At 43.5% G+C, this 27,610-nt stretch overlaps 1 protein-coding gene across 1 annotated transcript in view; it reads right to left on the reverse strand.

The window, feature by feature from the left end:
* The window catches only part of EVPL (envoplakin), a 140,909-nt gene that overhangs the window by 109,970 nt on the left and 3,329 nt on the right, over nt 1–27,610 (reverse strand). Inside the window, exon 2 of the mRNA XM_068263073.1 lies at nt 526–666. Within this exon, the coding sequence (XP_068119174.1) occupies nt 526–590 (65 nt within the window). The 5' untranslated portion in view covers nt 591–666. The remainder of the gene's footprint in view (nt 1–525; nt 667–27,610) is intronic.

Genomic DNA, 27,610 nt, shown 5'->3' on the forward strand with positions numbered 1-27,610 from the left:
GTGGGAGCGATCGGAGCCGATGGGGCTGGAGGAAGCCCCAGGTATGTATAAAGTCATTATTATTTTACAGCTCTGGTACACTTTAAGGATTACCACTATGCAATGCACCTATAGAGGTGTAGTAACATGGATGAAGGAGGGCCCCTCTGGTCTGGTGGCCCCGGTGCGGTCGCTACATCTGCAACCCCTATTGCTACGCCACTGTGGCTACCTGTAATTGCTAAGTACAATATTCTGCTGCTGCTGCTGCTGCTGCTGCTGCTGCTATGGTAAATCAAAGAAGCAATAATGACATACAATGAGCACCAGGCAAAATAATCTGCTCAGAGCCCATGGGTTGCTGTAGATTGCTCTTTACTATAGCTGGTCGGATTTAAGCCAGCTAAAGCAAATGACCTATTGAGAAACTAACTTTAAAAAGCATATACTTTCTACTGAGCTTTAAATAGTTAAAGATAATAGATAAAAACCCCCATAAAAGTACAAATTCCAGTAGGTTAGAGAGAGATATTTGGCCAAACTCACTTGCTGTATTTTGAAGGCGATTTCGAAGGTGATTTGGTCGGCGACTTGCTCTGCGTCTTGAACATGGTGCTGCCTTGCCTCTTCCCTCTTCTTTCCTGCGGGTCTTGTGCCTCTGTCCACCAGTACCTTCCACCTGAAAATCTGACAGTGACAAGCCAGAGAACAAGAGATTTGTAACACAGGACAGAGCAAAAGCCTGCTGGCTCCTCCCAAAACTTCTAGTCTGGGCGATGGGATCTGAACGTAAAAAATGAGGTGTATGTAACTTGCTAAACCAGTTAAGTAGGCCAGAGAAGAGACACTGGCTGCCTGTCCCCACCCTGGGAGACTGTCCCATTTTAAATGCATTCTTGTCAGTACTTCAATTAATATTTATAGGAGAAGGAGGCATTTTTTTTCTCAGTGGTGTCCCACTCATACTGTACATACAGTATACTGTACCTATTACAGACTAATTACTGCAAAATGAACCAGAGCTTTGTCTTAAATGTCTGAATGACATCAAAAATCACAGAAACAAGTGAAAGATTATACTTAAAATTGCTACACCTGGTAAGGCATGGGCTAAATGGCTGATATGTAACAGCTTAGTAAATTGCACATAAAAATACCACATGACGGTAGCAGGAAAAAAGGGCACCAGCTTAGGGTGGACGAAAAGGGCGCAACCATAGACTTTAATGCAATTATCGTTAATATGGCGAAAAAAGCAGAAAAAAGGGCGCCGCAATAAATATGGTTAACAACATTAGAACATTATAGTTTTTGAAGTATGTTATTGTTTTAGATGCTTGCAACGTTATAGTTTTTGTCATATTATTTTGTTTGTATGCAGGGCCGGCCCGCTCATGAGGCGGGGTGAAACTTTTGCCTCAGGCGGCAAATTTCCAGGGGCGGCACCCGCCCGTCCGTGGGTGCGGGGAGCCGGCCGCCGAGCTGGAGGGGTAGCTGGCAGGACGGGGGTATTGGGCCTAGCGGCGGGGAGGGGCCCTCCCTCGCCTGGGTCCCCCGATCTGCGCTCCCCTCCAGCCTTAAATAGAAGCAGCCGCTACTCGTAAGAGGCACGGGCGGGGAGGACTCACCTCTTCTTCGTTCCAGCGTGCGCTCCATTGACGTCACTTCCTGCAACGCTGCAGGAAGTGACGTCAGTGGAGCGCACGCTGGGAAGAGGTGAGTCCTCCCCGCCCGTGCCTCTTACGAGTAGCGGCTGCTTCTATTTAAGGCCGCTAGGCCCAATACCCCCGTCCTGCCAGCTGCCCCTCCAGCACGGGGGGGGGGGGGGGGGCAGGTGTTTCTGCAGAGGGAGTGGTTAGTGTTAGGCAACACTAGGGGGAGTGGTTAGGGTTAGGCACCACCTGGGCGGCGGTTAGTTTTTGCCTAAAACTAACCGCCGCCCCGGGTGGTGCCTAACCCTAACCACAAAACTTTTAGGCAACACCAGGGGGGGGGGGGGGGGTTAGGGTTAGGCACCACCAGGGGGGGGGGGTTAGGGTTAGGCACCACCAGGGCGGTGGTTAAAGTTAGGCGCCACCAGGGTAATGGTTAGGTTTAGGCACTACCAGGGGAGGGATCTGTATGCGAGTAGGGTTTGGTTAAGCTGTCTAGTTAAATTACGAAACGATTTATAACGTTAATATCTTTCGTTATTATTTCATGTCTGTTTTTACAATGGTATTTATCGTTAACCAAAGTTTGATAATGATGTTTATCATTATCAGATTTCGTTATCCAGCCGGACCCTTTTTTCACGGCGCCCTTTTTTCATGCACGCCATGTGACCGTTTGTGATTACTACTCAGGCTGGTTTCATGCTGCAAACCTGCGTTTTCAGTGCGGTGCGATCAGCTGATTGTACCGCAACGCCAAAAAAAGCCTTGGAGATTACTGCGGCAGTGCACGTTAATCTCTACTTTGGCTGCACGCCGAGCAGGAAGTGAGGCTCTCTACCACTCAAAGCTTGTGGCCGAAATATGAATAACGCGGAAGTGGATTGAAAAAAATATGCTTCCGCGCATGCATGCCGCAGCGGGAACGCGAAAAGGAAAAGAGCTGGTTCACCACAGATTTACATGACGTACTTACACCACAGAAGTATGAAATGCCCCCTAGACTTTCATTGGCTACGCTACGTTGGCCTGCTGTAAAATAGGCAACCCCCAAGTACCGTTCAACAGACCAAGTTTTGATGATAGTATGGCGGAAAAGTTGCCTGTGTGTGAGCCTTAAGTGATCAATTTCAGCTATACATACAATTTGCAAACGAAAATGAACAATCAGTCTGTCTAAATTCTGACGACTGAACAGAAAATATTTTGGTATGTGTATATTACAGATATTTAACGGGGTAATTTGATTTTTGTTGAAAAGTGATAAAAAGCACTTGGTTTATAAAGAAAAATGCATTTTATGCCAATTTCAAACACGCAAAAAAATTATAAAGGAGACCGTCAATAAGGATGTTCTGTACCAAATATTTTGCCATTTGTTTTTGCATATAGGACCAGCAGATCCCTAAACACAGTTATACATTAGCCTAGCTATTACCAGGTACTACCATATCATTATTAGCGATCAGTATGTATAACAAATGGTTAATATTACACATTAGGATTCAACACCAACATTGCAAAGAGGCGTTTCTAGAAGATGAAAGTTCCAGATGATGAAATCTAAATTGTAGTTTCAACTCCTTTGTGTAAAGCCTAATCTACACGTAGCGATCCGGCGGCTCGATTAGCCGCCGGATCGCCTCTTCCGCATCCCCGCGCGTACCCGCCGCGTCCCCGCTCGTCAGCGTGTGCGTCGGATTCGATACCCGCTCGTCCCCACCGGTGTCGCTTATCTTCCGCTCGATTACCCGCTATTGTCCGGTCGCGGTGGTCGAGCGGGGAATCGGCCGCGGCGAGATCGGACATGTCGGATCTTATCAATGGAGCCAAATCAGCTTAAAGCTGGGTCTACACGCTGCGATTTGGTTTATCAATTGAGCCGCTGATGCGGCTCAATTGATAAGATCCGACAGGAAGAGGCGACGGATCGCTACGTGTAGATTAGGCTTAAGGTCTTCATGCAATCACCAGCTTCCATTTAGATCCTATATCTAGATCCATCATGCTCTTCACCTATAACCAAGTCCTTTCTTGAATGGGAGACTGAAGGCATCTTCCCGACTTTGATTGCCCCCAGGTCTTAGCATGCAAGATGTAGGAATTGAGGCGGGGAAGCCAAAGAAGTACCTGAAAGCCAAAGACAGAGTCCAGGAGCTCTGCCAAAGTCTAAGCGGGGTAAATTAGTACATAGCAAGGAAATGAACAGCGCTACTTAAAAACAGGCAAGTGCCTGTACTAATTCAATTCGTTTTTGGTCAGCTGCTCCCACTTAACAGCCATGCTTTTGGTGTATACGCAGAGCTTCTGTTTGGGTTCAAGGTGCGTTTGCAGTTTCTGGGGGGGCTCAGCGCACCTCTGATTGGAGGCCATTCGGAGGCGGCCTGGTGTTGCGCTGATCCACCTTTTGCGCAATTTTCAATTTTCGATTTTATTTGATTAGCCGCACCCAGGCTATGCATATACATAGGTTAGGATTTAGTTAGTGTTAGGCCCCTCCCATGGAGGATCGACTTCTTCGCAGTGGGAGGGACGAGTACTTAATAGGTTGCATGCAAGCTGTTACAGGAAACTAACATCCTCCTCTAGTGGTAGACAGGTCATGTGTATGCTCGGTGTGTATTATATCCCACAAGTGGGGCTTGCACTCTTTTGCAGGTAGGTACTTGCCTGTTTTTAAGCAGCGCTGCTCATTTCCTTGCTATGTACTAATTTAATTCGTTTATTTTGGATATTATCAATCGAGCCGCTGATGGCTCGATTGATAATATCCGACGTGTCCGATCCCTGCGGGCGGACAATAGCGGCGAATCGAGTGGAAGATAAGAAGCGCCGGCGGGGACGAGCGGGAATTGATCCGGGCGCACACGCGCGGACGAGCGGGGACGCGGCGGGCGCACGCACGGACGCTAATCAAGCCGCCGGATCGACTCGTGTATGCCCAGCATTAAGTCTAACAAGACTAAACCGGTGCCAGATAACTATCTACCCAGGTGTCAGGCAAACTCAAGGTCTCTAAGTACACAAAAGCACAATTTAGAAAGGCATAGATACTGTGCATAGATATTGAACTTGTGCATGAAAAATCATTTTGTCCATCATTACCATATGTCACCTACCTATCCCCTACCCCCTACCTAGCATTGAAATATCCTTAATTTTGAAACACCAGCATCTCACTCCTGTCCCTTAAGAAACCAATGAAGTACCTGAAAGCAAAACAAAGTCGGAGACCAGGAACTAGCCAAGTTTAAGTATAACAAGTCTAAGCCAGGGTCAGATAACTGTCAGTCCAAGAGTCCGGCAAACTCGAGGTTAGTAACAAGCCATGAATCAAACATGGGAAAACAGGTAGCCAGGCGGATAAACCAGAGGTCAGGCCATGGTGAAGTCACAACAACCATAGGTCAGTACAGGCAGCAATCCAAATCAAAACCATTTGGTCAAACAAGGTCACAATATAAGGTCAACCTGAATCACACCCTAGTAGCTAGCTAACAGCAGCTAACTGTATCATGGGCAAGCTGCACAAGACAGGGCAGAGCTTTATTGAGGCTGGGACCAATCAGACAGGACAGTGTGCTGGGTAAGGTCTGTCTCTGACACAGGATACCACTTGACTCCTTAACACTGCAGGGTGGCCTACTGAGCTTAGCGGCTGCATCTCTCAAGCGCTTTGAGGAGTAAATTGCTATTCAAATGTTAAGATTATGATTACAAACAGATCCCAGCAGGCTGATATAGAAGCAAAGTGACTGATTGGCCACTTGCACTTTAACCACCTAATCACCTGGCACCTGTTACTGCTGGCGCCACAGGGAATGGGTCAGGCACTTGGTTGCGCACGCCTTCCCCGGGAAGCAGTCAGTCAGTACACGTGCTCGTCTACAAGGTTGCTGGGAATGCCACGCTGGAACAGAGGAAGCTGGCTGCTTTCCCCAGCTTTTGAGAGCACCAGAACCATTGCTGTATTCCTGACTGAGTAAGTGGAGTAAATTGAGGAATGTTATTTGAAAATTGTTGCACTATTTGGCCTTCCAGTATTTCACAGAGTGGTGTGTCCCTCCCCCTCTTTACTTCTAAGAGACTCTCTGTCTGGGATGCTCTTTCATTACCAATCACGTAGCTGACCTGCTGCCGGTTAACTTTTTAGCTTTTAAAGAGACACTGAAGCGAAAAAAAAATGATGATATTATGATTTGTATGTGTAGCACATCTAAGAAATAAAACATTAAAATCAGATACATCAGTGTAATTGTTTCCAGTACAGGAAGAGTTGAGAAACTCCAGTTGTTATCTCTATGCAAACAAGCCATTAAGCTCTCCGACTAAGTTAGTGGTGGAGAGGGCTGTTATCTGACTTTTATTATCTCAACTGTTCCTGGACTATTTACTTTTTCTCTGCAAGAGGAGAGGTCATTAGTTCACAGACTGCTCTGAAAGACTCATTTTGAATGCTGAGTGTTGTGTAATCTGCACATATTAGAGAATGATGCAATGTTAGAAAAAACACTATATACCTGAAAATAAAAATTCATAGTACACAACCAATTCCCTATATCATATATTTTTTTTCGCTTCAGTGTTTCTTTAAATATTCCATCAGGAGTTTTTGTTTTTTACCATCCCACAACTTTTCCAGTTGTTTGTTTCTCTGTCCCAATTTTTTTAAGACCTATTCCTGTCATCTAATTGTTATTATTGTTATTGTGGATCTATATAATTCTAGCATCTTCTGTGGTGCTGGGTAGTGTATCCAAACTCAGTTAGTGGTGAGACGGGTTCACAAAACTACAGATGGCGGCAGGGCCGGTAAGTTCATGTAAATAGGAACACGGTTTGACTATAAGGCAGCCAAGCCCTGAGGGCTAAAGGGAACCAAGCAGCATTTTTAGCTTTCAGGCCATCTCAATAGCAAATTAAAAATGCATGCTAACAATGTGGCTCCTTAATAATAAAACTTCAATTTTAAATCTTCTTATTACATTTAAATGTTTGTAAGAAGTTTTTGTTTTTATTACCCTATTTCTGTGGACACAAAGGCCAGCTGTCCACAGAAATTGCAGTCAGATAAAGACTGCTGTAATTAGCAGTAGCAACGAGCAAACAAAATCTTTCATCAGCGGGTTGGGGAGGAATAGGACACCGTGCTTAAAACAGTTAAGAAGAGTCATACATAATTACCTTCACACCTTGCCCCTTGGATAAGGGCAGAGGGAAGGGGAGGAGGGAGTATGACAGCTCCTACAGCTACTAGATATCAGGAAAACTTGCAGAAAAAAAATGCTGTTTAGATCCCTTTAATATAATTGACAAGGTTGTGGGTAGAAAGGTTAGTGTGAGGTGTGGAGAGGCGGAAGATCAGTGTTTGGAGTGGAGAGGCGGAAGATCAGTGTTTGGAGTGGAGATGAGCAGATTAGTGGGATGTGGAGATAAAGGTTTGTTGAGATGTTATTGATATTCTAAATGTCAGTAACATCCTGTGTCAAATGTCTTGTGTCTATTCTAAATGTATGCTGACAAGCAGATTGTGGAAGGGAGCTCCAGAGAAAGAAAAAAAAAAAATCAAAGTCTTTAATGCAAGAATGAGAAGAGGAGACTAAAGAGGAAGACAGGAGAATGTTGCTGGTAGGGCAGAGATTCCATGCAGGGCAATATCTGTAGACAAGTGTAGTTCATTAAAGTGACACTGAAGCAAAATAAAAAGTATGATATAATGAATTGTACGTAAAGTACGGATAAGGCCTAGTCCACACTAGGCCCGGAAACGTATCCGTGGCTCCGCTTTTCAGCCCTGATTAAAAATACTAATCCGGATACTAATGTTAAAAATAGCAGCCGTCTTCACCCAAGAAAAAAAACGGATCCGTCTGCTTTGCAGATCCAGATCTGCTGCATTTTCACGTAATGGATCTGGACCTGGATACACGCAGGGGTAGTGGCAGGCAATGGGAAAACGGATTTCCCTCTACACAGGAAAATTTGGACACAGAACGGATCTGTACCTGTGTCACAGCCTATAGGGGAGACTGGGGGCCGCCATGCTGGAGGGGTATAGCAGGCAGGACGGGGGTGGCAGCTGTCGGCGCCCTCCTCCCTCACCTGGGTCCCCCCTCCCCCTCCAGCTAGTTTCAATCATTTAAAAATTGTCTAAAATCAATATAATGTAGCAGGCGGTGAGCGGGGAACCTACTTCCTTGCGCTCCACCGCTCGCCGTGTCACTTCCTGTAATGCCGTTCAATGAACATCAGAGGATGGCATTACAAGAAGTGACGCGGCGAGCGGTGGAGCGCAAGGAAGTTAGTCCCCCGCTCGCCGCCTGCTACATTATATTGATTTTAGACAATTTTTAAATGATTGAAACTAGCTGGAGGGGAAGGGGGAACTCAGGTGAGGGAGGGGGGGGGGGGCGGATCCCCCTCCCCACCGCTGCCCCCTTTCCTGCCTGCTCTCCCCTTCAGCATGGCGGCTACCACCCACGGCCAGGGCTGGGGACGTTTCCACGGACTGGAAACATCCCTGCAAAACTAGCCATTTCTCTCAAAACGGAGAGGGAAAAAAATTGTTTACAAAAACGGATCCGTTCTGCAGGAGACAAGTGTGGACCTAGCCTTATTAATAGAACATTGGTAGCAAAGAAAAGAGTATCATATTTTTATTTCCAGTTATAAAGCTATTGTTTTTTTGTTGTTTTTTTTTATAACATTGTATCATTCTCTAATATTTTAATATTTGCACTTCACAAATTACACTCTGTATTTTAAATGAATGAATTATTGACCCTTTGAACTTCCTGGCAGAAAAACATTAAAAAAACAAGAAACAGCGAGAGGCAGGTTGAGATAAGTGCTTCAGAAAACAGCATTGCTCTCTGACTAAATTAGTCTGAGAGCTCAGAGAAGCTCTTTTGCACAGATAACAACTGAAGTTTCTTAACTCTTCCTGTACTGGAAACAATATGAGACTCATATCTGTGCAGGTAATGTTCTAGTTCTTAGCTGTACTACACATACAATTCATTGTATCATAAGCTTATTTTTGCTTCAATTTATCTGGATTGTACTGTGCAGGTGCAGAACTACTGCGCAATACACTCCAGATGACGTCAGCATGACCCCTTTTCTCCATTTCCTGCTCTCAGAAGAGATTTTCTGCTAGGAAAGAGTTTTAGTTGTAATTTCTTATCAGTGAGAACACACTGTAGTCTCACCCAGTCCTGACTCAGAAAGAAACTGCCACTTACATAACATGTTTAACTCTTTCAGGCAGAGAAAGAAAAAAAGGAACACAGCGTAGTTATTTGTGTGCTAGGCACTGTACATACCCATGTCTATCTCATCATGTCACATGTCACTTCAGGTGTCCTTTAAAAACTGATCCGTGAACCGGGCCTTATACTTAGGCAGCGGTATAGACTGTTGTCAACATTGATAGTGGGCAGCATTGTGGCGTAGTGATTAGCGCTCTCGCCTTGCATCGCTGGGTCCCTGGTTTAAGTCCCAGCCAGGTCACTATCTGCAAGGAGTTTGTATGTTCTCCCCGTGTCTATGTGGGTTTCTTCCGGGCACTCCGGTTTCCTCCCACATCCCAAAAACATACAGATAAGTTAATTGGCTCCCCCCTCAAACTGTCCCTAGACTACAATACATACTCTACACGATACATACACAGACATATGACTATGGTAGGGATTAGATTGTGAGCTCCTTTGAGGGACAGTTAGTGACTAGACCAGGCATGGGCAAACTTGGCCCTCCAGCTGTTAAAGGAATACTGTAGGGGGGTCGGGGGAAATTGAATTGAATTTACCCTGGGCTTCTAATGGTCCCCCGCAGACATCCTGCGCCCGCGCAGCCACTCACCGATGCTCCAGCCCCGCCTCCAATTCACTTCTGGAATTTCAGACTTTGCAGTCTGAAAACCACCGCGCCTGCGTTGCCGTGTCCTCGCTCTGACTGATGTCACCAGGAGCGTACTGCACAGGCCCAGACCATACTGGGGTTGTGCTATACACCTCTGGTGATGTCAGTGGGAGCGAGGACACGGGAACGCAGGCGCAGTGGTTTTCAGACTTTAAAGTCTGAAATTCCAGAAGTGAATTGGAGGCGGGGCCGGAGAATCGGTGAGTGGCTGCGCGGGACAGGATGTCTGCGGGGGACCATTAGAAGCCCCGGGTAAGTTCAACTCATTTTCCCCCGACCCCCCTACAGTATTCCTGTAAGGAATTACAAGTCCCACAATGCATTGCAGGAGTCTGACAGCCACAGTCATGACTCATAAAGGCAAATGCATTGTGGGACTTGTAGTTCCTTAACAGCTGGAGGGCCAAGTTTGCCCATGCCTGGACTAGATTATGTACTATGTACAGCACTATGGAAGATGTCAGCGCTATATAAATACTAAATAATAACAATAATATAAAGGGAATATTGAATTAAAAAATGAGCATTTTTTTTATATAAAAATAACATTTCTCAGTTTCAACAGTGTAGGTGTTGTATTTGTACTATTATGAATGAAACATGAGGCTTACATGATCTGAAAACCTTCACATTTCATTTCAATTTACATTGTACACAGTGGCACAACGTTTTGGGAGATAGGATGGCAGAGCCGTTTCTTCCATACATTATATAGTTATCAAGGCAAGTTAGTCTGTATCACCCTGGCCTCACCCCTCCTGGCCCCATCCCCTATACCGGTATCACTGAACTTTAAAGTCAGTGCTCCCAACAGTGGATGTTTGAAGTGAACTTCAAAGGATGGGCTCACAGGCCAGAAGAAAAAAAAAGACACAGAACACCAGGAGGGCCAATATAGTGAAGTAGTCAAAGTACTTGGATATTGCTTATAGAAAGTGACACTTCCAAGGGTGGGTTGCCAGATAAGGTTGCAACCACAATATAAGACATGAGGAGAATTCTGTCTCCACACGGATTTAATAGTTGCTGTTGGTTGTTCTCCATAAAAAAAAGTAAAAAATAAATGGTTCCTAAATATAGGGGAACAAAGAGCATTTTAGTAAGGGGGCTTTTAGGACCATTGTAGCCCCTTACACACCCCAATGAGTTCTGGGTCACCATGAGCTTGCTGGGTAGTCTGTACCTCTCGGTGTTACAAGCCCTACTGCATAGAGCCACATTAATCCATGCCATGCACTGATGAGGATCAAACAATCCGAAACAGTCTGTATGCATGTTGGATTATTATAGCTCTGTACATATTAACAAGCTGACACATCATTGTATTCCAGCGGGTCTGGAGGTGTGTTTAGCTTCTAAGGGTAACAATGGTTAATTTGCATATATTCAGCAGTGATGCACTGGGAGACATCTCAAGCTCACTCCAACCTGAATTATCGCAAATTCTTTCTGTTTTAAGAAAGCAAACTTTTGTTTTCCATGCATTTTAGTAAGGGGGCTTTTAGGACCATTGTAGCCCCTCACACAATCCTGGGAGTTCTGGTTCGCCATGAGCTTGCTGGGTAGTCTGTGCCGTTAAATATAGGGGAAGACTGAGATGGGTGGGAGGAGGCGCCCCAGCAATGAAAAATAATTAAGACCTGCTTAAAATATAAATACCTCAGGCCAAGGAATAAGCGGTATATATATTTTATTGAATATAAAGAAGACATGTTTCGGAAGTCCCGGTGCTCCGAGTCAAAAAAAAAAAAAGCATTTGCAGACTAAGAAGGAACTTTTGCTTTGCATGGCATTTTTAGTAAGAGGGATTTTTGGTCATTTGTAGCCCCTTACACTCTCCAATGAGTTCTGGGTCACTATGAGCTTTTTGAGTGGTCTGCAACTCTAGGTGTTTCAAGTCCTACCCCATAGAGCCACATTAATCCATGCCATGCACTGACGAGGTCCAAGCGGTCTGAAACAGTCTGCATGCATGTCGGATTATTATGGCTCTGTACAAATAACAAGCTGACATTGCATTCCAGAGGTTCTGAAGGTATATTTACCTTTCAGGGACAACAAAGGATGGGAGACATCACACGCTGACTCCAACCTGAATTATTGCAAATATCTTCTGTTTTAAAAATGCAAACTTTTGTTTTGCAGACTAGGAAGACAAAGACACGATAATACATTGCTCAAATCACACTTCAGCTACAGTCAACTGATTTCATAAGATATAACCAAGTGCTCATTTTAACTACGCTCAGCTATATCACTTTATTATTTACCAGAAACTGAGTGTGTATAAAACCTACCCCATATTACTGCATCAGGATAGATGAAAACACAGCCTCAGTAAATGACTAAAAAAGGTAGCCAAGCATATAGGATACATACATCAGCTGCAGTAACTGAGTAAAGGAGGCTGGAGACCACTGAAGCTAAATACAGAGCATCCATCTGCATCACAACGCAATAAGAAATATGAATTGACAAAAACCAACAATGGCCCCCATCACATTGTGGCGCTGGCTATATGATAATGCAGCAACGTTGTTTCTTCAATGGTAGAGTCTACACTTTTATACTATCTGACATAAAACTGCTTTACATCTTCAAACTACCTCAACTTATAGCATAGTCTCTCTAATATTCCCCTCCCCCACATCGCTCATAAAGATGTCAGCTAAGGTTAGTAAGCTGCGAAGGCCTCACCCTAATGTGCAATGCATATGCTCTTCTCTTAACCTCACACAAGCTCTCCCCAGACTTAAAGAAATAGTATATATAGCCAAGTGACATCCCCCCCACCTTAAAGGAATACTATCGATACCCAAGTGTTCTAAAACGACAGTGTGCAAATAATGTCTAAGTAGCTGTATAAACATTTTCCTACCTTTCATGTTAAATATCAGAGGCAAAAGCTGTAATTTATTGAGGGTAAGATTTAGCTATATTGGGACAAATCAATTGTAGAAGGGGTGTCTGCTTCAATGCACAGCTAGAGTTGCATATCAGACTACAGAAAGCAAATATCACACATATCAAACTCTGAAAGCAAAAACAGTATTAAAAGCTGTGACAATTACTTACAGTTCCTCTGCTCTCTTCAGACACTTCAGTCAGAAACAGAGCTCCCAACAGCTGCAGCTCCTGTGTCCTGTCTCTCTCTGTCACACACAGAGCTACACACAGAGTTACCTGATCAAGTGTGAGGGGAATTTCCCCTCTCCTCATGGCTCAGTCAGCCGTTTTGGCGTCAGTAAAGTTTGAATGTATTTTGATAACAGTAAACAAAGAAGTTACTAAAACTACTAAACTACTACTAAATGTAACTACTAACTACTAAAATGTATACAGCAGTAATTAGCAGCACTTCCTAAACAATTCCTGCGTCAATTGAAAAAAATATGTGAATCGATAGTATTACTGTAAGTATTATAGGTAGCCAGGTGACTCCTTCTAAATAGTATAGGTAGCTGGATGACACCCCCCCCCCTTAGTAGTATAGGTAGCCAGATGACCCCCTTAAGTAGTACAGGTTGCCAGATGACCCTCCTTAAAGAGACACTCCAGTGAAAATAATGTAATAAAAAAGTGCTTAATTTTTACAATAATTATATATAAATGATTTAGTCAGTGTTTGCCCATTGTAAAATCTTTTAAATCCCTGATTTACATTCTGACATTACATGGTGACATTTTTACTGTTGGCAGGTGATGTAGCTGCTGCATGCTTTTTTGGCAGTTGGAAACAGCTGTAAACAGCTATTTCCCACAATGCAACAAGGTTCACAGACAGGAAACTGCCAGGAGTACCACGGTCCTCAGAGTTTCTTGTGGGAGGGGTTTCACCACAATGTCAGTCATACAGAGCCCCCTGATGGTCTGTTTGTGAAAAGGAATAGATTTCTCATGTAAAAGGGGGTATCAGCTACTGATTGGGATAAAGTTCAATTCTTGGACGGAGTTTCTCTTTAAGTAGTATAGATAGGCAGATGCAGCCCCCCCCCCCCCCCCCCCACACACACACACCAAGTAGTACAGATGTTACTGCTTAAGTAGTATAGGTAACCTGATGACCCTCCTTAAGTAGTGTAGTTTAAGGATGAATATTTCTTGCTCATTTCCATTCCACTTGGCACAATCAACTGGGGAAGTAAATAAGCTGTTTCCACATCCATTTGATAGAGGATTGTTATAATTTAATTAGGCCTCATTTATTTGGACTGAGTTAGTCAAAAAGGCTTGGGGAGCAGACCTGCCCTTTAAGGGGATTTTCTCTTAGAGAGAAAATCTTCAGTTCTGTCAGAACTAGAACATACCAAGAAGCTGTTCTATGGACAAGGCCACAGGTCTCCCTGACCTGTGCATGTACACCACTAGAACAATAAACATCAGCCATATTTACTAAACACCACATTCTTGTATGTATGTCAAAAGCCGCATTGAATATTAATCGAGTAGGTGTGTATGATGACACCACGAGTGGGTCCACCAATAGTCTGATCTAGGGGATGGCGAAGATGATGTCATATTTAACTCTTTTCTAGTCGGTATTAAAGCCCGAGTGAGCGATGGGAGCTCACTCTGCTTCTTCCTTTCACACTAGCTCTCAATGCTGACTGGAACCTCTAAGTATTTTTCATTCTATATGTAATCTGATATAATGTATGCTGTACATAGGTAGTCTAGTGTAACGTAGGTTAGAAAGAAGGTACCTGATTGACTTCAGCAGGAAGTTTAATCAAGAAGCTTGTAACGCAACATGAAGATTGGCGTGGCTAGGATATGATGAACTGTATCTATCTGTATTTCTGTTTCCTGAATAAATAACGTGAATATTGAAGAAGCCTGAGAAAGTCTATCTCCTGCTTGCTGTGTTGAGAGTCAAGTTATCTCACAGTCCGTGAGACGCAACTATAAGAAGTTGCTGGTGCCGGAAAAAGGGGATTAGAACAGTTTATAACAAGGATCAAATCCTATTGTGCTGTCAGTTGCAACAAAATGCGTAAAGAGGTACAATGTGCAGTTGGAGAAAAAGTTTCTCTGTAGTAAACTCCCTTAACTTAACTATAACATTTTGCTACAAACCTGGCTGTGTATGTTTCAGTTCCATTTGCATTGCATTGCTTTTTTATTACATACTGTATACCCATTTCCCCATCCACTGAGTTTTTGCCTTCTGGTTGGTTGGGGGAGGGGGGGGGGCATTCAATACAAATGTATAATTCTCCTTTAGTGATTCCATCTCATCCTTCATTGCATTAAACCAAATTTGTGACTTGGGTGACTCCTTGGTTTCTCTGTAGGTCTGAGGTACATCATGTGCTCTGTAGCAGTAGTCTATATTCATCAGAACTTTATGATCCCCATCGGATTCTAGTACATAGTTATTCAAATACTGAGAGTCTTGTGGGGGTATCTTGTACCATGGTCATCATCTTTGTCCTCTGTCATCTTCTCTAAAGCTGTCATCTCTTTTATCTTTAGACTCGATCCGGGAAATACGCTCCTTTCTCCATAAACGCCATCGTCACTGTTCAACCGATCAGTCTGAGTTGGTTTCTCGATCTCACCCGTTTCAGAGAACTTTTACTAGTCTGTGCTTGGAGACTTTGCCAGTGTCTGGGTAATATACCAGGTACGAGGGACTATTTGTGTCATATCCTACAAATATTCCCTTTGTAAAACTTTGTACACTTTGAATCCAGCTCTTTCCTATCATGCTTGTATGAAAAACATTCTGATCCAAAAATGTTCATGTTCGAAATGTTGAGCTTCTTTCCTGTCAGTACGTTCTATGGTGTTTGCCTCAAACGACTGTTAAAGCATCAGTTTCGAATCATAGCTGCCGTGATTACTGCATCTGTCCATAACTCATTTGGTACTTTACTCTTTATCAGCATACCACTTGCCATTTTAATAAGTGTTCTCCAGTTTCTTTCAGCAGTTCCATTTTAATGAGGTGAGTAAGGTGCTGAAGTCGCAAGTCTTATGCTCCTCTGTCTGAGTAGTGACTGGAAATGATTTGATGAAATTCAGTACCATTGTCTGACCTTATTCTCTTGATGGTCCTCGTCACCTTAAAGCGGAATGAAACCCATTATTTCTTCTTTACGCTAAAAAAAATATTTACAGCTTATTACATACAACCAGCATTTTTTTTACTAGAACAGCATTCAAAGGGTTACACACAGGACTTTAAAGTTCAGTGCAGAGAAATCTGGAGGCATCTGAAAGTGGAGATAATGTTATCTTGTGTTTACTTCATTGTATCAAGTGAGGAATGTGACAAATTCTCTGACTGTGCAGAAGCTCCTGGACACAGAGAGACACGCAAAGCATTTCTGCCTTCAATACATAATGAACAAAACCAGTTATGAATAAAATGCAAATTCAGCTCTCAAAGCAAAACACTGTACTTTTGGGAACTTGTAATTTATAATACTTATGCACAAATGCAAATATGATAACCCTATGGCATATAAAAAGTAGGAAAGCATGTTTTTATTGAATATTATGTCAGGGTTTTATACTGCTTTAACCACTTCACCACTGAGGGGTTTTACCCCCTGACCACCAGAGCAATTTTCACCTTTCAGCGCTCCTTCCATTCATTCGTCTTTAATTTCATTATTACTTATCCCAATGAAATGAACTATATCTTGTTTTTTTTGCCACCAATTAGGCTTTCTTTAGGTGGGACATTATGCCAAGAATTATTTTATTCTAAATGTGTTTTAATGGGGAAATAGGAAAAAATGTGGGAAAAAATTATTATTTTTCAGTTTTCGGCCATTATAGTTTTTAAATAAAGCATGCTACTGTAATTAAAACCCATGAAATGTATTAACCCATATGTCCCGGTTATAAAACCATTTAAATTATGTCCCTATCACAATGTTTGGCGACAATATTTTATTTGGAAATAAAGGTGCATTTTTTTCAGTTTTGCATCCATCCCTAATTACAAGCCCGCAGTTTATAAAGTAACAGTGTTATACCCTCTTGACATAAATATTTAAAAAGTTCAGTCCCTAAGGTAACTATTTATGTTTTTTTTTTATTGTATTTTTTTTTTTTTTAATTACAAAAAAAAAAAAAAAATTGGGGAGTGTGGGAGGTAATGAGTTAATTTATTGTGTAAATGTAATGTTTGTATATGTAAAATGCTTTTAGGGTGTAGTTTACTATTTGGCCACAAGATGGCCACAGAGTGTTTGTTTACATGCGACCTGTAAGCGTCCGGAAGGACGCTTACAGGAAGCAGTAGGAGGCTGGGAGACGCACAATGATCTCGCTGTTTCTGAAAGAAGCAGCAGATCATTGCGGGGGCTAGATCAACGAACGGGAATGGATTTTCCCGTTCATTGATCTCCGGGCGAGCGGGCGGCGACGTGCACGAGCGGCGGGTGCGCGCGCATGAGCGGCGGGAGCGCGGACAGCGGCGGTAGCGCGGAAGGTACGGATTTCTCCGTCCCTGGTTTTTTAGGAGGGAAAAAAGGGGCGGAGAAATTCGTACCGCTGGGGGTAAAGTGGTTAATTACATGCATGCTCTAAATAAGGGGTGTGCAAACTTTTTGACTTGAGGTACACATGGGATTCTCAAGTTTGACTGGGGGGCCGGACCAGAATAGCAGTGCGGCGCGCAAAGCATGCCGTGGCAAAAATGGGTGTAGCCATGATGGGATGTGGGTGGCGCTAACTAACATAACAGTGTAACGCAATGACAGTGGGCCTGTGTTTTCACCCAAAACAAAGGCAAAGTGACCCTAAAGGTAATTAGACAACGTTCCCCCACCCACAAACAATAAATGGCAGCAGCCAGGCTTCTTTGGTACCAAACAACAAAGTCCCACGAACAGCAGGCAGACCCCTTCAGACAGCAAGAAATGTAACGCAGCAGTGTTTTCCCAGAAAATATAGATAATGCTGCAGCGTTTCACCAGAAAATATGCATAATGCAGCAACATTTCACCAGAAAATATACACAGTGTGGCAGCATTTCACCAGAAAATATACATAATGCAGCAATATTTCACCAGAAAATATACATAATGTGCCAGCGTTTCACCAGAAAATATACATAATGTGGCACCGTTTCCCCAGAAAATACAGATAATGTGGCAGCGTTTCACTAGAAAATATACATAATGTGGCAGTGTTTCATCAGAAGATATACATAATGTGGCATCGTTTCCCCAGAAAATACAGATAATGTGGCAGCGTTTCACCAGAAAATATACATAACGCAGCAACATTTCACCAAATAAACATAATGTGGCAGCGTTTCACCAGAAAATATACAGAATGCAGCAGCGTTTCACCAGAAAATACACTTAACGGCGCAGCGTTTCACCAGCAAATACAGTTAATGTGGCAGTGTTTCCCCCAAAAATACACATAATGGCACAGGGTTTCCCCAGAAAATACACATAACGGCGCAGCGATTCACCAGAAAATACAGATAATGTGCAGCATTTCACCAGAAATTACACATAGTGGCGCAACGTTTCACCTGAAAATGCATGTAATGCGGTAGTGTTTCACCAGAAAATACATGTAATGTGGCAGCATTAAATACATATAGGGCTTGATTCACTATGCGGTGCTAACCTACTTAGCACGTCTAAAGTCTTTAGGCGCGCTAACCAGGGTGCTAAGTAGGTTAGCACCGTTTTCTCAATCAGATCGTGCGCAAAGTCCTATGCGCGCGCTAAGTCCCATAGGCTTTAATGGGCACTTCGGGTGGAACGCCCTGCGCTCTGTGCAGTGCGCGCGTAAAGTTTTGCACGCATAACTTTGCGCGCGATGCGGTTCGCGCGCAAATTAGCGCGCTAAAAGCTCGTTTAGACGTGCTAAGGGGGTTTTCACAGGCGTGCTAACAGTTAGCACCACTTTGTGAATCAAGACCATAGTGTGCATCATTTCCCTGAAAATATAGATAATGCGTTTCACCAAAATACAACACAATTTTTGCCCCTTAAAAAAATACATTAGGCAGGGTTCCTCTTTTATGTCCCCCCCCCCCCCATTAGTTCCCCCTAATAGCCATGGTGCTAGCTGTGCACCTGTAAAGGAAAAACATTTACTCACCTGGCAGAAGACTCCTCTCCAGGCCTCCAGCGTAGCTCCCCGATCATCTGTGCAGCTAGTCCGGCCGCAAAACTTCCACACTGACAGGCAGAGCAGGGCTATGGGAAAATGGCAGCGGAAGCCCAGTATTGGAGACACAAATCATGGAGATGAATGCGGGCATGCTGGGAGTTCTTTTTATCTATAATATATTCCTCCTCTTCCATTTATTTCCCCGGTGAACTAGCGCAGCATCCTTGGGACGCCGCAAGCCAATTCACCTGGAGACACACACTATCCGGCCCTGCAATGGCAGGCCGTAGCTTGCCCACCCGTGTTCTAAATCCATCTTTTGCAACTGGCTCTAAAGGACCTGCTAAGTATGTGTGTACTGTTAAGTGGGTGTTTTGCACTGATGTCAGGCTCTCTGTTTCTACTCTGAACAAGTTTCTCTTGGCTACAAATCTCACAATTCAGGTTGGACTTATCTACCTTATCTTTGACCGTCACTCCATCTACTAGAATCTGTAGTTTCAAGCAGGGACGGATCTAGACCAAGTTGCCCCAAGTTGCGCCTGGGGCAAGGTCAGGTTTTGGCGCCTAAACTGCCATTACCCATCCAAATTTTGCCGCCTTTTTAAGAAATTCAACGAACTGCGCCTGGGGCAAGAGATCTGCTTGCCCCCCCCTAGATCCGTCCCTGGTTTCAAGATATCATCAGTTACAGTGACCAAGGATCTCATGCCATATTTGAATAAAATGGCAACTGTAACATGTGTTGTCACTTTGTCACCGCCTTTGTGGGTGTTCAAGTAGTAGTAGTATTGATACTAAATTTTGTACCATTCTTCTGAACCAAAACACTGTTATCTTTTCGGAATTCAACAGATGCGCCATTTCTTGTCGTTGCCTCAACAGAGAAAATGTCCTGTGGCTATGTGGGGATCGATATTGCATCCTGTAGCGTTGTCATCACTCGTTTTCCCTTACTGTCCATCAGGTACAATTCTGTATCGCCTCTCTTGAGTGCTGCACCAGAAGTCCTTTTTCCATCCGCCACCTCCATGTAGTGCTTCTCAGGCTTAAAGCGGACCTAGCTCAATCATTTTTTTAATATAAAATATTTAGTTGCACCACTCTGACACATGCAAAGATAAATAAACACTCCTTGAAGCCTATGAGCATTTCAGTGCCTGCTTTTCACCCTTCTCTTTTCATAACTAGGGCTATACAGGTGGCAGCCATTACTTCTGAGCTTAGTAGGAGGTTTTAGATCATGGGTGTGTTTGTCATCAGCTACCCTCCCTCACAGGGGCGTGGTCTATGTGAAATCTCACACAAGCTGAGATCACCTCCCCTGTGACATCATCAGTAGCAGCCTGTGTTTTGTTTTTTATCTCCTCCACCAGTCTGCCGGATTCTGTCCCGGCAATATGAAAGGAAAGGAGGGGTTCCTCCAATAAATGTAAAATATTTTATATTTGTCATCATGCAGCTGAAAAAAGGCTGCTACTTATTATTATAATTTAGAAAATACATTTTATTTCTGAAATTTTGTATTTTTAATTTGGGTCCACTTTAAATGAGCTGTTAAATATGAAATCTATTAGTGTCTGTGATAATAGGTGATGTTGCTCCCATATCTACCATTTGTCCGTTTGTGATTGAATTGCACAGCTGGTCTTCACTTATTTTAAAGGCAAATGTTTGTTCTGTACCATCAGCCACATGCTTTACTTTGTCTTGTGCGTTCCATCTGCATAATGTCTCTCTATGAGGGGGGCTCTGGCAATGATTACACCACTGCGTCCTCCTTTCATTCAGACTGCTTGGGCATGCATTGGCTTTGTGACCTTTCTGATTACAACGGTAGCAGATAAGGATGCCTTTCTCCCTTGCTGGTGTAACAGGGGTGCTGGTCTTCATTACATTATCAGTACTTGTGCTGTTGCAATATTTTTCTGTGTCCTCAAAAAAAGTTAAAGTTATTTCTTCTTTGCCTTGCGTTACAGTATATGGAAGGAAAAGGGTTTAAATGTTCAGGTAGGCCTTTCAGAACCAACTAGTAGCAACTTGTAGCCCGTCCTTGAGGGTCTCTCCTGCATTTCTTAGTGCCGTAATAGCTTTTTCGGAGCGTGTAATATAATCTGTAACACTTTCAGTTTCTGAAGGGATTTCAGTTCTGTATACAAAGCTATGATATGTGGCTTAACTCATAATGATCTCTTAAGGGGCCCATTCACTGGTTGATTTCAGCCATCAATCGATCGCTCGTTCGATTCTTTGGAATCGATCGGAAATCGATTCTATCAAATCTATCGATCGACCAATTTGCGGCCGATTTTGATCAATTTAATCTATCTGACAGGATGGAAAATCTAGGTGGATCTACGGCTAGCAGCAGATCGATGGCCCATAGAGTTGCATTGGATCTAATGGTACAGTAATGCCTTTAGATCGATTTTCAATAGCTTTCCAATAGATTTAATTCTAAAATCTATTAGAAATCTGTTCCTAGTGTGTGGCACACATCAGATAGATTCCTGTCACATTCGACCCGACAGGCATCTGACAGAAATCTATCTGATGGTTGAATCTGCTGCAAATCTATCAGTGTATGGCCACCTTTATTAGAATTTCCAATGCTTTACTTCCATCATCCACTGCCTCTGTCATAAGAGGCAGACTTTTGTCATTTAGAAATTGAATTAGCTCAGCATAAGCCTCCTCCTTCTTATTTCTGTTATTAACTGGTTCTGTGTCATCTGAAGGTTCATTTATCAAGTGCAGATGGCCTGGGAATTGTGTCTCCCACAGCTCACAATTCTCCTTATCTCTGTCAAAAAAGAGGTATAAGCATACTGTTCCATTGGCTTGTTCCCTCTCACCTGGGCCCATAACCTGTTGCCATTTTGATTTCAGAGATGGAATAGCTGCCCTGATGCTGCTTTCTAATCTCATCTTGTAAATTACAGCAGATCTCTAATGGGAGATAATCTGCACACAAACACCATGTTTTCGTTTTTCTCAGGATCACACACTGTTCTCTTTTTTTCTGCTTCCTGAGTAAACTTTATTTAAAACTTCCTGGATAACAAACAGCTGTCACGATCTCACCCTATTCCAGGTCCAGCAATGGAGCGGGGTTCTCCGAGGGTCAGAACGGATGAGTGCCCAGCTCTCCATGTGAGTTCTCCATCTCTACGGGTCCCGCGTGCTTCCGCAGACAGACTTCCCTTGGCATTGCCGGGGGACCCAGACGCTTGATGAACACTCTCCTGAAGTGATTGACCCGTGCAGAGTCAATCACTAGAGGCAGGTCTGGCTTCCCATTCGCTGGCTGCGGTTGTTAGATTTCCTGATTGGCTGCCGTTAGTATTTAAGTGAGGATGGCACACTTGTTAAGGTAGCCACAAACGGTCCAATTTCTAGCGAATAATCGTTGAAGCGATCGGAAATTCTGATCGGAAGTGAAATATTGTAATAAATCGTTCTCTACACCATAAACAAACCAATCTTTACTTCCTATCTATCACAACCAACAAGAAAATCCAAATTTTGGTTCGATGGAAATTCATTCGGGCGACATTTTTTTCACTCGTTCATAATCGATTGTGTCCAGCAATGGAGATTATTTACAACCAATCTGATCAGAATTTCTGATTGCTCTAACGATTTTTCGCTAGAAATTGCACTGTTAGTGGCCACCTTTAGTTGCCTGTCATAGGATTAAGTTGCTAGAGCTAGCTGCTGGGCTTCCATTGTTGTTGTTGCCTCCTGCTACCTACCTGACCATTCTATTGCCTGCCGCCTGGACAACTCTTACCTGCCTGACCTCTTCTGTATTCCTGTACTTGTCTGATATATGTGTATGAACTCTGAATCATTGTCTAGTGGGTACTGGTAGTACGAGTACCATTGCCTTACAGCCTTAAGACCCTATACCTAAAACCTGGCTGTAACCAAAGCCAGGCAGACAAGGCCAGGCACACAAGGTGAAGATTGTGGAGGTAGATTGGGGCATAGGGACTGATATAAGATGGTGAATCTAATGGTCCTTACAACAACATTGTCCCATAAGCTGTATAAGGGCATATTAACCCTCCTGGCGGCTGATTTTTTTCTGCCAAATAGGCAGAAATCCGTTTTTTTTTATTTTTGTTTTGTTTGTTTCATGTAAAGCTACCAGAGTGGTAGCTACATGAAACACCACTAGAGGGCGCATGTGTCCCTCTAGTGCGATCGTTGCTGGCATCAATAGCAAACAGGGGAACGCGTATATAACGCATTCCCCTGTTTGGCTTCTCCTGTCGCCATGGCGACGGTCGGAATGACGTCATGGACGCCTCCGATCCAGCCCATAGCGATGCCTGGAACTCATTGGTCCGTGCAGCGCAGGGCTCTGACGGGAGGGGAAGCCCTGTTCCGCCGCTGCGTGCGGACGATCGCCGCAGAGTGGCGGCGATCAAGCTGCGCGCACAGCACTTTAAATGGGGCAAAGCGCCCCACCAGAAGCTGAGATAGCCTCCTGCGCGGCAAAGCTCGAGCTCAGGTCGGGCTTACCGCCAGGAAGGTTAATCATTATTATTATTTATTTAATTATTTTAGTATTTTTATAGTACCAACATTTTCTGCAGTGCTGTACAGAGTATATTGTCTTCTCCATAACTGTCCCTCAGAGGAGCTCACAATCTAACCCCTACCATAGTCATACGTTTATGTATGTATCATAGTCTAGAGACAATTTAGGTGGAAGCCAATTAACTTATCTGTATTTTTGGGGATGAGGAAGGAAATCAGAGTGCCTGGAGGAAACCCACACAGACACGGGGAGAACATACAAACTCTGTACAGATAGTACCTTGGCTGGGATTTGAACTGAGAGCACTAACCACTACGCCACCATACTGCCCAGCCATCATCACATATCTTAACAGGACCACTTCTTTAGGTCAATAGCTGTGCCTAGAAATAGCTGTGGCTAGAAATCATGAAAATATAGCGTACTCCGAACTTATACAGGTATAAACTGCAGAATAACATACCGCTAATAGAAAATACATATAAAGTATAAACAGCCAAATAACGTGAAAAATGCATCCTGAAAATTGATTACTGGTGGACTTATCTATACAACAATGAATAAATGAGTAAATAAGAGTCTTTATAGCAGCAGTTAATGATAGAGTTGTAAAGCTGCATGTATAGGTAATGTTTATAGCCAGTAGGTCATAAGTGATTCAATCAAATAAATATTATATAAAGGATGAAATATGAGAATAGTCATTATCAAAAAAAAAATTCAGAAAAAGTTTATATTACTGTTGATGCCCAAAGATTCATAATACTTATAGAACTTAATATTTAAAGGAATACTTAAGTCAAAAAAAAAAGGGAAGCTGTATGGTGCCCTCGCAGCCCTGCTCCGATCCTCCTGTCCCCGCCGGCGGCTACTTCCGGGTTCCCAGCCGCTAGATCACCCTCTATGCTGCTATAGCGTATAACATATATGCTATAGCAGCATAGAGGGTGATATAGCGACTGGACACGCGGAGAATCACTCGCGTTCCCAGCTGTCAGCGGCTGTCGCCGAACCCGGAAGTAGCCGCCGGCGGGGACAGGAGGATCGGAGCCAGGCTGCGAGGGCACCATACAGCTTCAGGGGGCTGAGGGATGCCCCAGGTGAGTAAAAATCATTTTTTTTTACTTAAGTATCCCTTTAAGAGGTAATCAAGGGGTTGATAGATAAATAAATAAATAAATCAATACATCAATAAAATAATTACGTAATCAGTAACAGCAATAATGGTTATAATTAGAATGTACTCTAGGTACTAATACTGGCCAAAGCCTGAACACTTAAAAACAATGGAGACTGTTCTGTAAAACAGGTTTAGGCATTTCCACGTGAACTGTGTTAGGCCAGGGTTCAGGTTGCAAGTTGTCTTGTGGAGGTTTAGGGGAATGTTTGAGATGTCTTCTTCATTATTTTTTCTGAAGTCAGACAATGGACGGGGTTATATTGTTTTTACTTAAATTACAGCAAAGCCCCTGTTATCCTGAACTCAGGCAACCGATACTAACCGGCATGACTGAGTGTTAACGAGGACTTAGCATTCGGTGGGCTTTGAGGCTATTTACTGTGGGATGCGAAAGTTTGGGCAACCTTGTTAATCGTCATGATTTTTCTGTCTAAATCTTTGGTTGTTACTAGAGATGTCGGCGAACGTCCGGCGAACCCCTCACCCGTTACTACTTCCGGGTCACTATGACCCATAGTAGTACGGCTTCGCGTCTTTGATCGCGCGCCTGTTGCCGGGCACTTTCTGCGCATGAGTGTGATGTCATGAGTGATGTCACGCTCATGCTCAGAGAGTGCCCGGCAACAGGCGCGCGATCAAAGAAGCGAACCGCCAGCCCAGCGCAGCCGTACTACTCCGGGTCATAGCGCCCCGGAAGTAGTATTTCCCCATCATAGAGATTCGCGGGCAAACTGTTCGCTCACATCTCTAGTTGTTACGATAAAAAATGTAAGGTAAAAATAGGAGACACACACAGTGATATTTGAGAAGTGAAATGAAGTTTATAGAATTTACAGAAAGTGCACAATAATTGTTTAAACAAAATTAGGCAGATGCATACATTTGGGCACTGTTGTCATTTTATTGATTCCAAAATCTTTAGAACTAATTATTGGAACTCAGATTGGCTTGGTAAGCTCAGTGACCCCTGACCGACATACACAGGTGAATCCAATTATGAGAAAGAGTATTTAAGGCGGTCAATTGTAAGTTTGCCTCCTCTTTTAATTTTCTCTGAAGAGTAGCAACATGGGGGGCTCAAAATAACTCTCAAATGACCTGAAGACAAAGATTGTTCTCCATCATGGTTTAGGGGAAGTATACAGAAAGCTGTCTCAGAGATTTCAGCTGTGTGTTTCCACAGTTAGGAACATATTGAGGAAATGGAAGACCACAGGCTCAGTTCAAGTTAAGGCTCGAAGTGGCAGACCAAGAAAAATCTCGTATAGACAGAAGCGACGAATGGTGAGTACAGTCAGAGTCAACTCACAGACCAGCACCAAAGACCTACAACATCATCATCTTGCTGCAGATGGAGTCACTGTGCATCTTTCAACCATCCAACGCACTTTGCACAAGGAGATGCTGTAAGCAAGAGTGATGCAGAGGAAGCCTTTTTTCCGCCCACAGCACAAACAGAGCCGCTTGAGGTATTTTAAAGCACATTTGGACAAACCAGCTTCATTTTGCAATAAGGTGCTACTGCTGAAACTAAAATTGAGTTATTTGGGCATAACAAGGGGCGTTATGCATGGAGGATAAAGGACACAGCATTCCAAGAAAAACACCTGCTACCTACAGTAAAATATGGTGGTGGTTGCATCATGCTGTGGGGCTGTATGGCCAGTGCAGGGCCTGGAAATCTTGCCAAAGTTGAGGGACGCATGGATTCCACTCAGTATCAGCAGATTCTGGAGACCAATGTCCAGGAATCACTGACAAAGCTGAAGCTGCGCTGGATCTTTCAACAAGACAACAACCCTAAACACTGCTCAAAATCCACAAAGGCATTCATGCAGAGGAACTAGTACAATGTTCTGGAATGGCCATCTCAGTCCCTAGGCCTGAATATAATTGAAAAGCTGTGGTGTGAGGTAGAGAGCTGTCCATGCTCGGAAGCCATCAAACCTGACTGAACTAGAGATGTTTTGTAAAGAGGAATGGTCCAAAATACCTTCAACCAGAATCCAGACTCTCATTGGAACCTACAGGAAGCGTTTAGAGGCTGTAATTTCTGCAAAAGGAGGACCTACTAAATATTGATTTCATTTCTTTTTTGTGGTGCCCAAATGTATGCACCTGCCTAATATTGTTTAAACAATTATTGTGCACTTTCTGTAAATCCAATAAGCTTCATTTAACTTCTCAAATATCACTGTGTGTGTCTCCTATATGATATATAAAGGTTGCCCAAACTGTAAATACTTGTCGAGCCTCCAGCGATGTCTAGAAGACTTTGTATATCACCTAGCATCACCCGATGCAGATCATGCTGGCTTCCGAGCATGGGGGAAGCTGGAAAGCTGCTAGCAGCCCGCAAGGTGATGCAGGAAGCTGCTAGACATTGCTGGAGGCTCAGTATCTGGGAAGGAGGTTTGTGCATTTTAGGCCGGTTACTCAAGCAACCAGCAAGCACATGTCTCCAGCATCAGGCAGTCCCCGTTGATACCGGATATTAGGGACTCTGCTGTATACAGACGGAATGGTATGTATTGTTGTGTTGCCTCATAAACTTGTGCAAATATGGGTTCTCTTTTTTTTAGTTTCTCATTGAGTTATTTAATATGTCAATGGGAAGCATTCAGTTAGGCCCAGTTCACATCTGCTAAATGAGCCAAAAGGATGCGGTGAGTGGATCTGGTCTCCGCTTCACCGGATCCGGATGGCTCAGTCCGTGGCTCGGTTCACATATGAAAACGTATCTGATCAATGATTGATCGGATCAGTTTTCACTCAGCAATACATACTGTACCTAATGTTCCTTAGCAGCCGGCAGTAGACAAGCTTGTCACACAGCGGTGACAAGTTTCAGGGATCCCAGCGCTGAATTGCTTCTGCTGAGGAAGATGTGGCAAGCCTCATTAGGATCCACAGGCTCCCCCCTCTGGAGGTAAGTATTCTCCAGGGGCACTTTTTCCCTTCAAGTTCACTTTAAACAAAGCTAAACAATAATGAACACTAATACTAACCCAACCCTCACACTAAACTTTGCCACACCTAGATAACCCCTAAAATGGAATACACTTATCTCACCAATGCCAAAAGTATTTGTATTACCGGTGCATAGATCTCCTCCTGAGCACTTTATGGCGTGGGCTGCATTCCTGACCATACGTAATCTGGTGAAGCACAGCATTTGCCACATGCTTACAGAAAGGACCCTAGAAGTACCGGTAATTAGATTGTACATCTAAT

The sequence above is a fragment of the Hyperolius riggenbachi genome, chromosome 12 (assembly GCF_040937935.1).
Source record: "Hyperolius riggenbachi isolate aHypRig1 chromosome 12, aHypRig1.pri, whole genome shotgun sequence".
In the NCBI taxonomy this organism is placed as follows: domain Eukaryota; kingdom Metazoa; phylum Chordata; class Amphibia; order Anura; family Hyperoliidae; genus Hyperolius; species Hyperolius riggenbachi.